The sequence below is a fragment of the Python bivittatus genome, unplaced genomic scaffold (assembly GCF_059951505.1).
Source record: "Python bivittatus isolate LINGU-HERP-01145 unplaced genomic scaffold, Pbiv_v1 ctg000980_np1212, whole genome shotgun sequence".
NCBI lineage: Eukaryota > Metazoa > Chordata > Lepidosauria > Squamata > Pythonidae > Python > Python bivittatus.
The window spans coordinates 39,810,998-39,824,121 of NW_028277125.1; the positions used below are offsets into that span (position 1 = coordinate 39,810,998).

Sequence of the window (13,124 nt, forward strand, 5' to 3'; positions counted from 1 at the left end):
CCAGATACAGTGGGGCAAAAAAGTATTTAGTCAGCCACCAATTGTGCAAGTTCTCCCACTTAAAAAGATGAGAGAGGCCTGTAATTTTCATCATAGATATACCTCAACTATAAGAGACAAAATGGGGGAAAAAATCCAGAAAATCACATTGTCTGATTTTTAAAGAATTTATTTGCAAATCATGGTGGAAAATAAGTATTTGGTCAGTATCAAAAGTTCATCTCAATACTTCGTTATATATCCTTTGTTGGCAATGACAGAGGTCAAACGTTTTCTGTAAGTCTTCACAAGGTTTTCACACACTGTTGCTGGTATTTTGGCCCATTCCTCCATGCAGACCTCCTCTAGAGCAGTGATGTTTTGGGGCTGTCGCTGGGCAACACGGACTTTCAACTCCCTCCAAAGGTTTTCCATGGGGTTGAGATCTGGAGACTGGCTAGGCCACTCCAGGACCTTGAAATGCTTCTTACAAAGTCACTCCTTCGTTGCCCGGGCAATGTGTTTGGGATCATTGTCATGCTGAAAGACCCAGCCACGTTTCATCTTCAGTGCCCTTGCTGATGGAAGGAGGTGTTCACTCAAAATCTCACGATACATGGCCCCATTCATTCTTTCCTTTACACGGATCAGTTGTCCTGGTCCCTTTGCAGAGAAACAGCCCCAAAGCATGATGTTTCCACCCCCATGCTTCACAGTAGGTACGGTGTTCTTTGGATGCAACTCAGCATTCTCTCTGCTCCAAACACGACGAGTTGAGTTTAGACCAAAACGTTCTACTTTGGTTTCATCTGACCATATGACATTCTCCCAATCCTCTTCTGGATCATCCAAATGCTCTCTAGCAAACTTCAGATGGGCCCGGACATGTACTGGCTTAAGCAGGGGGACACATCTGGCACTGCAGGATTTGAGTCCCTGGCAGCGTAGTGTGTTACTGATGGTAGTCTTTGTTACTTTGGTCCCAGCTCTCTGCAGGTCATTCACTAGGTCCCCCCGTGTGGTTCTGGGATTTTTGCTCACCGTTCTTGTGATCATTTTGACCCCATGGGGTGAGATCTTGCGTGGAGCCCCAGATCAAGGGAGATTATCAGTGGTCTTGTATGTCTTCCATTTTCTAATTATTGCTCCCACAGTTGATTTCTTCACACCAAGCTGCTTGCCTATTGCAGATTCAGTCTTCCCAGCCTGGTGCAGGTCTACAATTTTGTTTCTGGTGTCCTTCGACAGGTCTTTGGTCTTGGCCATAGTGGAGTTTGGAGTGTGACTGTTTGAGGTTGTGGACAGGTGTCTTTTATACTGATAACAAGGTCAAACAGGTGCCATTACTACAGGTAACAAGTGGAGGACAGAGGAGCCTCTTAAAGAAGTAGTTACAGGTCTGTGAGAGCCAGACATCTTGCTTGTTTGTAGGTGACCAAATACTTATTTTCCACCATGATTTGCAAATAAATTCTTTAAAAATCAGACAATGTGATTTTCTGGATTTTTTTCCCCATTTTGTCTCTCATAGTTGAGGTATACCTATGATGAAAATTACAGGTCTCTCTCATCTTTTTAAGTGGGAGAACTTGCACCATTGGTGGCTGACTAAATACTTTTTTGCCCCACTGTAGATGGGAAATTCCCTAAATACTAACTGGAATCCATCCAGAGCTATGAAGCACTTAGGGTGGACCATCCTAATTGATATATTAGCCCTGCACAGGTCCCAGGTTACAGTCAGTTTCATATGACACAGAGATAATTTCACCATGGTAGAGGGCTAGCCCTCCATATCCAGATCATCACACAGTTCTCTGAAGGCAAATATGAGGTCCAGTGTGTTAAATCAGAGATTACTGGGATGAACCCATGGTTGCCATGGAGGTCATGAAATCCTGAGCCTACCAGACTGAAATCCAAGAGCATGAAAAGTAAAGTCCCCTTACACAGAAAGTTGGGGGATTTCAATACCAGCCCTGATATTAGATACAACACCTTGGGCACCTGGGCAGCCACTATATCAGGAGGATCCTCATCTTGTCCCTACAGCCCATCGTAACACAGAGATGCTCATGTCCTACCAGTGCAAGATGAGAATGCTTTGTTGCAGGCAAGATATCTCTATAAATCACATGCCCACCCCACCTCCACCCCCAGCTTTGCTATCAAGGCCTGAAGCCCAGAAAGGTAGATCTCAGGGTGACTCCCACACTTTTACTCTAGGTTAGACATCCCTCAGACTTTTGAGAAGCCAAACAAACCTAAATTCCAACTCGTACCCCTTGAGCTCCTCCTCCACAGTTGATACAACCAACTTTAGGATGCTGATGTTACTGGTGGCTCCCAACCAGGTGTGAATCAAGGCCTCACATTCTGGGCCTTCATGGTCAGATCCAGCCCCCACTCAACTGCCAGACTGACCTCTGTCTGGCTACTGGTGCCAACTCTAACCTTAGCTCTAGCCATGTGGAGCAATGGCAGCTATCATTGCATCGTGCCCTTGCAGCCGCCACTGCCATTCTAGACCTAAGCATAGCTCATATGTCAGCTCCTCAACTTCATTTGATTTTGCCACCACACCAGAGAGCTGACTTAACTGGCAGTCAGCCTTTTTAACAACCAGCAGACAAGATAACCTTCCAGGTTAGTAAATCTGTCAGAGAAAGAACTCTTCCATCATTTCTTCAGAGCTTCCAAAACACTCCACCAAAAAGTGCCATTCATTTCCACAGTTACTTCAGCCATTGCTTGTTTATACCATATCTCTAAATCCTTAACAATTTCTTCAAATCATTATCACCCTACCATCTAACCTATAACACATCCTAAAATAATCCATCCCTTATAATTAAAAATCAGTAACCCTACCAGCTGCCATTAAAAAAAGTTTTCAGTACAAAGTCATTCAATTGCACTTAATCATAACTAACATGTAAACCAGAAATTATTTCTGATTATTCTTAATAATTCTTAGCATATATTTGTTTTCATAAAATACAATCAATCATTTCACATAGTACCTGTTGAGTAACACAGTATTGTTGAATCACTTGCAAGTGCCACTCAGGCATTAATAAAATATAATTGGTTAATCTGTGCTTTATAAAAATACATAGGTTTAAGATAACTTTATGGAAAACCACTCAGTGTGACTGAGGGGAAGAGATTGATTAATTATTTAATAAATCTAACTACTCCAGTGATTTGACAACCAGGTCCCAGGTTCAAAGACAGCAGGGGTGTAGAACCATTTATCCTGTGTCATGCCCTGCTTTCTGATCAAGGCATATTATTTATGTTTTTTCATTATTAATAACTTGTATGAGAAGCAATATATAGTAAAATATTCATTTTTATTAGGATTTTTATTTTCTAGGCAGAAACTTGTTTTTGAAATGCAATACATATCTCTGCCTCTTTTGTCTTACATAGAGATCTGTCACCAAATCACTCGCCTAGGTATGTCACTGCATTTTCAGCATGTATGTAATGTCTTGAAAGAGATAAACTGCAGTCCCTATTCTTGATTTCAAAATTAAAAAGATTTTGATTAATGTATCCTTAAAAACAGGTGATAGAAGAATCTTTGTTTTGCCAGTGAAATGAAAGTGTCTGAGCCAAACTGCTGAAGATAGTCTGAAACATTACCAGATTTTCCCATTTTAAGACAGGGCTGGACAACTGCCATCCAGTATAAAAAAATGGATCCTGCTTCCTGCCTGGGCATACAGAATGATGTTGGGATGGGACTTAAGGCAACAGTTCTTCCCCTAGCCCTCTCCCCATTTTCATTCTCTGTACAAGATGAACAGGGAGATGCAGAGAGACGTCACTGCTTATTTTATTTATTTATTAAAGTTATAAGGCCATCCAACCCTGTAACAACTCTACAATAAAAACACTAATAAAATACAGATAATACAAATAAGAAATCCCAAATGTCTGGAAAAAACAACCATCCTAACAACAACAAGAAATACAGAGGACCCACCACTCATTCAACCCAAGGTCTGGGGAAAACGTTTTCAAAGCTCTTTTAAACACAGTCAATGTGGGAACCAGATAAACCCCATGATGGATGGTATTCCAAGGGGCAGATGGTGCAATAGAGAAGGCATTTACCATTGGTCATATAGTATGAAGTGGGGTGTCTGCACTTCCTGCATTGTCCTGCATGGACCACTTGAGCAAAGTGTGGAATGACTGAAACATAGATGCCCCTTGGTGATAGACCAACTAGAATGCCTCCAAAGGCAACTATGCTTGATCTCAGCCACCTTCTATCTTCCCTTGTAAGGTAAGTGCTCCATTTGGGAGGCGAGAGGCTTGGACTTGGGGTAATGGAGTTTCATTAAGTCCCTGTGATCCAGACTAGACTTGAGGTCTCACATCCCTTCTTCAAGGGAATGGGCATGCCCAATCGAGCTGTGATACTTTCTTCTACATGTGACAATTCTGTACCTTCAAAACACATGGCAACCAAATTATGTCTAAGGCTGAGTTACAATTTTAAGCATCAAAATGGCCATGTAAATAGAAAATATTGGCTCCTGACAGATACCTACTTTTGCAATCATATGCTCACTTGTATAATGAATATAGAGCCTGAGATAATTTGGATTTTTATTTGATTTTGGATGTTCAATATTTCAGAATTCCTTCTTGGGTTTTATCGTGGTATTAGTGATTTCCAAAAGGTTAAATCAACCATTAGGACATATGCATCCATCCAACATTAGGAATGTCATATGCATCTGTTTTAGTAAGCACATTCAAATAAAGCATAGGAACTGTCAAATAGGGAACCAGAAATGTTATTGGCATACTTTTCTTTCAAATAGCATTCCCCAGACTATAATTCCCTTAATTATTTGTGGCAGATGGGAGGATGGGATTGTGGGCCAACACATGTGGATACCACCGTGTTAGGGAAGGTTGTTACAGAGGCTGGTGTGATGTCAAAGCAAAAACATTTCTTGTAATAATTCTTTTCCTCACCCCTATCTTTGTATTTCTAGAGCAATTGAGAAGCTTAGTGGTCACCAGTTTGAGAACTATTCCTTCAAGATTTCCTACATCCCAGACGACGAGGTGAGCTCCCCTCAGACCCCTCAGCGATCCCGGCGTGGGGGCCACTCTTCCAGGGAGCAGGGTCCCTCCCCTGGGGGCTCCTCGCAGCCCAAACAGCTCGATTTCCCACTACGGATCCTGGTCCCCACGCAATTTGTTGGTGCGATCATAGGAAAGGAGGGCTTGACCATAAAGAACCTTACTAAGCAAACCCAGTCCAAGTAAGTATCATGGATGGTTTAATTTCCTTCCTTAGGGGCTCTGTTTGTAGCCTTCATGTCCCTAGCTTGTGATCTTTGGACTGAATGCTGACCTGTGAGCTCATATGTGCATTATGTGGCAAAAGCTCTTTGTCTTGTGTAAAAGCCTGCTAACTCACTGTTGATGTGTTTTGTACAAATTCTTAGGAATGTTTTAATAGTTGCTACAGTTCTGTTAACATTTATCCTGTTGGCTTCACTCATCCGGTTTTTCAAAATTATGAACAGGTTCTACTCACCTGTTCTGTGATATTACTGTAACCCAGCACATTTTCCCCGTTCCAGGTATTTTTTCTGCTCCTTTTTCAGCCACCTCTGGATGATTTCTACTATTCAAAAAGAAATGTTTTCAGCCAACTGAGGAGATTAAAAATATGTTTCCCATTTTGTTATAATTATATAAATTATTGTGGAATTACTACGTGATCCTTCATCTCAATGTTAGCTCTCTAATTAAGTCTAATAATATCCTCAGGGATCTGTTGCATTGGCGGCAGTGCAAATAGGAAGCATGATGCCAGAGCTTGGGCATTATTTATTTGTATTAATTATGTATATTTAACTCCATAACCACTAGAGACATCTTGCATTATGATGCTGGGCATATCATTGAAGGCAAACTGTATGTCAACCTGTATGAAATAAGAATGCCATTTATTTACTTAATATTTCAAGGCTACCCTTAAAGGAGAAGCAAGGAGGAATTACTATCACTGTATTCTGTGATGCTTGATATCTCAGACTCAATTGGTTATGTATATAGTACTGTTCAGATTAGAGCTGAAATTTTAAATGATTCTCTTAGGTAATTATTTTCCTCAAAAATACTGTGAATGATACTTTAGCTAACAAGTATATATGACTTTTTATTCATTTTCTGTTGTTTCACTGTTTCACAAAAGGAATCTGTGAGTAGACTGCAGGATTGTGCCTATTCTCCCCTTTTTGACATTTATTCCATTTCTAGAATAAATGTAATGCTTCTGATATGTTTGCATAGTGCCAGTGTAACATGAAGGTCTAGTGTTTGCAGAGCCAAACTATATGATGATACCTAGAAATGCTTGGGCTTACAAGTATTGGACCATATATCTTTAGGCCTCATGCAAATGGTTGCATCTGATCTATGGTAAATCTAGTAGGGTACTATAAATGCTTGGTAGATGGATGTTTCTGGCCATTCCTTCTGTACATAGCCTCAACACAGCTACTCTGTCAGCCAGATTTCATCAGAAATGACCTGTTTAGAAGGCCGGATGTTCTTGAAGGTGATTGCAAATTCAAAGAAATTTCTCCATCTCCCTTTCTGTCTTTCTTACTCTCTCTTTTTGTAACCTCCTTTTGTTCTCTTTCCTCCTCCCTAGCAACTTGCTGAGGGAGAGATGGATCATTCTTGCCAGAAGACTGGATTGAGTCCTTGCAGAGGGCTTTTGAAAGACCTAAAAGCAGAATGAATTCCAAGGACCAGTGTTTGTCCACAGCTGTTCTACAACTGAGAGCTTAATGAAAATGAGTTCCATTCCCATTTTCTCACAGATTTGTATTTTAAATCTAAGTTAAACTTTCAAGCTGTTGCTCTTCTCTTATCAGTCCACAAGTAAGGACACCACAGAATATTGATACCAACTAGTCACTTTTCTGGACATCTCAACTTTTGTCTCTATCAATATTGGGCTCTTCTCTATGAAATATCTGACACTAGGTACTAAATGAAGGCAACTCAGAAAAGACTGAATGCCAATTTCAACTGCTCAGTGTGACAGTCTCTTTCATGTCAATTTGTTCTGATGCAGAGCCTGTTTCCTTAAGGTCTTAATTGGTGGAGGTGCATGGCAGTGCAAAGAAGAACTGCCTAAACTACATGATGAGTAGATGACAATATATCATAGCCATGGGAGACAATCACTTCTACATTTTACATGCATTGGCTCCCCTCAGAAGTCTTAGAAGATCTTCCTTTTTTTCCTTTTCTGCAAGGTCACTTACAATCCAACATTAATATTAATGCTTGGCTTTTCAGTGCATGTAAATTGTGTTAATGTCAGACAATTATGTATTCTTAAACATTCTTAAGGTCAGTAAATGCATGGCCACCCACACATTTGACTCTCAGGAAGGACAAAAGACCCTTGCTGTACTTGTGACCTGGCTAGTCTTGAATTAAAGTACAGAGGGGAAGTCTATCTCTTCCCTGATATCTCTTAAAGAGGTCCTTTTTATAAATGCTGTCACTAGAAAGGGGAAAATCCTCTTTCAGCTCCTGTAGAAGTGTTATATTTGAGTGTCTCATTCAGACACAAGAACCTGTGCATTCTCTGCATCTTCTTTGTTTATGCTAGGCTCCATTTAAACAAATTCTTTCCCAAGAACTTGAGAAAGGAGCAGGCTTCTATGGACAACAGGTGCAAACTATCAAATGCTACTCAAATGTAACAATAAAATACGATTTGTCATGAACCAGGAAGTCAAAGATTCAGAGTGGAGGAGGAGCACATGAACTCACATCATTACCAAAGCAATGGTTTTGGAATAACATGTGAACCAGGTCTATTTGATTCCTAAATCCTAATGCTTCTCTTGCATTAGCCTTGAAGATGAGTTAATCGTTTTGTGTATCCTTGTAATACTATTTCTTTTATTTGGCTGTTTTATCAAGATATCAACTTAGGCACCTTCTTCTGATCCCTGGCAGATTTCTTTGTGTGCATTCTGTTGCTGCAGGATAGACATTCATCGGAAAGAAAATGCTGGTGCTGCAGAAAAACCAATAACCATTCATGCCACCCCTGAAGGGTGTTCGGAAGCGTGTCGCATGATACTTGATATTATGCAGAAGGAGGCTGAAGAAACAAAATCGTAAGTAGTTCTAGTACTGACCAGGAAAGTAGGAAATGAAACAAGGTTTTCTTTTAAAAAAATATTCAAGAGGAAGGAGACCTCTAGTACTATAAATAACAAACAACATTTATATGAAACCAATTACCAAAGCTACATACAAAAAGCTTTAAGGAATACAGGCTGACTTTTCCATTCCTGCTCTGTAGTCTTACTGGATAGTCTTTGGGAATACTTAGGCACAGGAGGAGTAAAAGCTCTGAAGAAAACCAGAAAAAATGCAGCCTAGAATTAACCACAAAGGGGAATACAATTTTTTGTATACGCAAAGATTTTGGTTAGCGTATATTTGACAGTTAATAAATTGATATTTCTTTGCTTATTGAGGAGGATGATCTGGCTTGCCATTCGTAATGCTCCATCTATCCTGGAAATTTGTTTGCTATAAAGCATGAGGTTTAAATCCCCGGCATTTTAAATTAAATTATTTTGGAAGCATGAATAGCATAAAACTAGAAACCACTGGCAGTCAGGGTACTTAAGGTAGGAGAAGTCACTCTCTGTCACAGTATATTGGTGCTGGGAAGGATGGCATCTATGTGAGGTAATTAATACACATGTGCTTGCATGCATTTATAGATGCATGCACACAGATTGGTTAAACAGTGAAGGCTTTCATCCATGGTTAGCTGAAAAGGCTCTTTTGTGTATCTGTTATACATACACACAGTTCATGCAATGGGAGAGGCCTTGTTGGATCAGAGGACTTCTGGTTATGTGGAAATTGCCATCAGTGTATCACTGTAAAGCAATTAAATAAAATTGTCTTTGTAATATGTTACCTCTCTCTTCCCTTCCCTCATCTTTTTGGCCATTTTTGATTTTAGTACTCTGGATTCATTGTAGATATTTGAGAAGTCACACACTTTTTCTTATTCTGCATTTCTAGCACTATTTGATTTGATGTACTAATACATGGCTATAAGTGTATTTATTTATGAAATTTATACACTGCCTCAATCCAACTGGACTCTAGGAAGTTTACTATATATGTAATAAAATGTGATGATGATGATGATGATGATATATAACATTTAACTATACTAAAAAGTAAAGCTTACACTGATGGCTCTGAAATCAATTCTGAAAGGTCCTCCAGAAAAGCTCATTCTTTCTGGCTTTCCAGCAGGGCCTAAGAATGGGGGCCCTCCTCACCCTGGGAAGTAAGTTGTTCCATAGGAGGGGAATCCCTACAGAAACAGTCCTCCTTCAGTCCCCTGCTGTTGTACCTCCTTGTAAATTGGGACCTTGGGCAGGAAGATTTGATTAGGGAAAGGTCATCTCTTAGAAATTTATTTATTAGTTAGATTTATGTCCTTCAGGAGCTTAAGAAGTTTTTTTTTCGCCACAAGGTTGGTTGTGCTGAGATAGTAGACTGATCCAAATTCACCCAATGAGTTTCTGTGGCTGGGCTTAGACAAGAATGTGATTTGTGACTGTAGTGGGTTATATAGTATGTTGTGCAATGATGGATGCTTTTATTCACATCACTACCTACTGTTAGATAAATGTTTTTCGCAGTTTAGTTTTGGCTTTTGCAGCTGGAGAAAAATGTCCCATCTTCTCTTCATAAAGCTGTAGATAATGAATTTCAGCTCCCAGCACCCCTCAGCATTGGCCATGGTTGCAGAAATCATTGGGAGGTGTAGTTCAACAACATTTGGGAGGCATAAATATAAGGGGTGAAGCTAGCAAGGTGGGAAGCTACAATTCTCAGCCCAGACAAAATTAATTAACTCAGAAAAGTGAGAGAAAAAAGCCTGGTTCATGCATGTGGGTGTGTATGTCTATGTATGTACCCAGTCCCCCTCCCCCCTACACACATGCATTAATTGTTGTAGGCTGGTCTTCTGTGTAAATAGATGAGATATATCTCAAATAACGTTAAACCAAAACACGATCTCTCAGCTGGTTTCCTGAAGGAGGGGAATAAAACAAAGAGGGATAAGGAATAGGTAGTCTCCATCTGTCAGCCAGAAAAGAAGGAATCGGGAGGTTTGGATAGAAAGACATGTCAGAGTGAAGGTCTGGGTCATGACTGAAGTAAATTTTATTAGTAGTCAAAGTGATCAGTGTTGCCATCTAGCAGGACCTAGGCAGTGTGCCTTTGGTAGCAGCCTCTACTCTTTGCAATACCATCAGGCCCCTAGGAAGTACCCTTCCACAAAGCCTTGAAGACTTGGCTTTTCCACAAGCACTGCGGTAGTATGAGGATGGAGCCCAGTAACACTCTGTGGGGATGTGTTGTATTTGGGGGTGCCAGGAGTTTTATGTAGGTTTTTATGTTTGTTTGTTTTTACTATTTTTATTGATTTTACTGTCGCTTGTAGGCTGTCCAGGGTTATGTTGCATAAGAGGGGCAGCTATATAAATCTTTTCAGTTGATTAATTGATTGATTGATTAATCGATTAATTGATTAAAATAACTTCAGCTAAGAAGACTAGAGCTAGTAACAGAAGAAGAAGTTAATGGGAGCCAAGTATATAGTTTGGCAAGTTGTAACCATAAGCAAAGTAGACCTGAACAAATGCAAAGCAAGACCTGAATATCTTTTGTAAGACCATGATAAAGGTATCTCTAAGGCAGGGTTTCTCAACCTTGGCAACTTTAAGATGCGTGGACTTCAACTCCCAGGATTCCCCAGCCAACATGCTAGTGAGGGAATCCTGGGAGTTGGAAGTCCGCACATCTTCAAGTTGCCAAGGTTGAGAAGCCCTGCTCTAAAGAGTAAAGATATGTGTCCACATTGAAACATTGTTGTATCAACTACAAGCTTGTTACTTTATTTACTATAGAGAAATGCTAACTTAAGTTGAACAGTAAATCCCATTATGTTACACTTTGTTTCTAAACTGTGTACCATTCATTGAACCTTCTGTATTCTCCCTGTGTTCCACTGACTCATATTATGAGAATAAACAGAAGAGTTCCACATCAGGAAAACGTTTGTGGGTTGGATTAATACCATGAGGTATATCTATAACTCCCTAGAAGAACACATCTCCATTAATTTTTAAGGACCACCTCAGACAGCCTCCTGCTTCCCAACAATATGACTTCTTTCTTTCTTGCAATAAAATTGCTTATTGATACTATTCTGCTGTTAACTAATTGCAAAATACACAGGGCAGTTTCTGGAAAATGGATTTTTCATGCCTAGGAGTGAAGCCTGACAGTAGGTTCCCCTTCCTTGGATTACAGTGTTTGGAGGTGGTGACAGTAGAATATCCAGCACTGTTTTTTCCAGAGTCTAGTAGGAAAATCTTTGGAACTGCATCTCCCTATGTTTTTGTGATTTTCAGTATGTCTTTCACATTCCTCAGGGCTGAAGAGATTCCTTTGAAAATCTTAGCACACAACAGCTTGGTTGGAAGATTGATTGGCAAAGAAGGAAGAAACTTGAAGAAAATTGAGCAAGATACGGGGACCAAGATCACTATTTCTCCGTGAGTACCAGTGAATGTTGCTGCCATCAGGCAAGACCAGCCTTCCCCAACCTAACACCCTGCAGGTACGTTGGACTTTTAACACCCATTCTCCCCATGCAGGACATCAAATGACTGTGTTAGCTGGGGAGGATGGGAGCTGTAGTCCAGCATTTTTAGGGGGCACTTGGTTGGGAAAAGCTGGGCAGGACTCTTACTTCTTAGTCTGGTGCATGGTGCATTTTATATCCATAGCCTGCTGACCCTCCTTCTAAGCAGAACTCACATACTGTCTTAGCTTAGTTGTGAGAGAGACATCTGGATTTCACTGAACCCTTATCCAGAGGCAGAAACATTGTCGTTTTATAGTACTAATATTTAATTGACTTGTAAATTTGCATGACATTTTTAACTCTGTTTGCCACCCAGAGTCCTTTTGATAGATGGGCAGCTATATAAATTTGTTTAATAAATAAATAAGATATCAGTAAAATACCACATGTGTATGTGGCTGGGAAGAATGAGTGAAAGAGGGAAATATCACTTAAATGAAGAAACATAATAGCACTGTGTTCTTTAGTACTAATTTATTTGTAAGGATGAGGGCCTGCCCTCATTGTCTTCCTGCCTGTCTGTCATCTCTGTCTCCATCCACCCATTTACCAACCTGTCTACTTACCTGTTTGTAATGAAGTAGTTAGTAGTGCTAATTAAAATAACTGAAAATAATAAAAATAAGGTGGTATTCTTTACTGTGGGAAGTATTTTACAGCAGATGTGTGCTAATGATTCCCCTTCTTCATCACAACAGTTATGTCACTGTTACTGGTTTGGGGGTAATACAAAGTACATCTATAAAAAAAGTCCACATCCTCAGTAGGGTGGCAACTTACAGAAGAACAGTGATGTATTAATGCAATAAGCAGCCCAGGAACCTGAGACTGTCTTTTTGCACATGGAATTTCTCAGAGTCTTCAGTTCATAAACAACTCTACCATCCAGTGTGATTCAAAGTGCTGCAGTCAGAAATTTAAAGTCACCAAAGTCTCCATGTATAAACTGAAGCACTTCATAAAATTACAGGTAGCTTATGGATTCCAACATTAACTCTTCCATTCACTGTTGCCTTCTGCCTAAATAGGTTGTCTTCTTAATCTGTTGAGTTCCACCCACCCAGCAATATAATTTAACTGCTTGGATTTTATTTACAAAGATTCATTCTGACTATCCTCCCCTATTGAACACATTTTGTTGCTGGTTATAAATCCTAGGATTTATTTGTATTGAAAGGATATTCATCTGTTATTTTGTGGTTGTTCAGTTTGCAGGATTTAACAATTTATAACCCTGAAAGAACCATCACCGTGAAGGGTACAATTGAGGCCTGTACCAATGCTGAAGTAGAGATAATGAACAAACTGCGGGAAGCCTATGAGAATGACGTGGTAGCAATCAATGTAAGTTCCTATTTTAGTGTGTATGTGTTTCTCT

General features: G+C 39.9%; 1 protein-coding gene across 6 annotated transcripts in view; it reads left to right on the forward strand.

Annotated features, from left to right (window-relative positions):
- Positions 1-13,124, forward strand: part of IGF2BP2 (insulin like growth factor 2 mRNA binding protein 2) — a 78,114-nt gene that overhangs the window by 49,731 nt on the left and 15,259 nt on the right. For 5 of the 6 annotated variants that reach the window (XM_088132419.1, XM_088132421.1, XM_015888048.3 and 2 more), the window contains 4 exons: positions 5,001-5,273; positions 8,034-8,168; positions 11,532-11,654; positions 12,955-13,090. In XM_088132419.1, coding sequence (XP_087988545.1) covers positions 5,001-5,273; positions 8,034-8,168; positions 11,532-11,654; positions 12,955-13,090 — 667 coding nt within the window. The remainder of the gene's footprint in view (positions 1-5,000; positions 5,274-8,033; positions 8,169-11,531; positions 11,655-12,954; positions 13,091-13,124) is intronic. The other variant, XM_088132422.1, reaches the window with a different exon arrangement.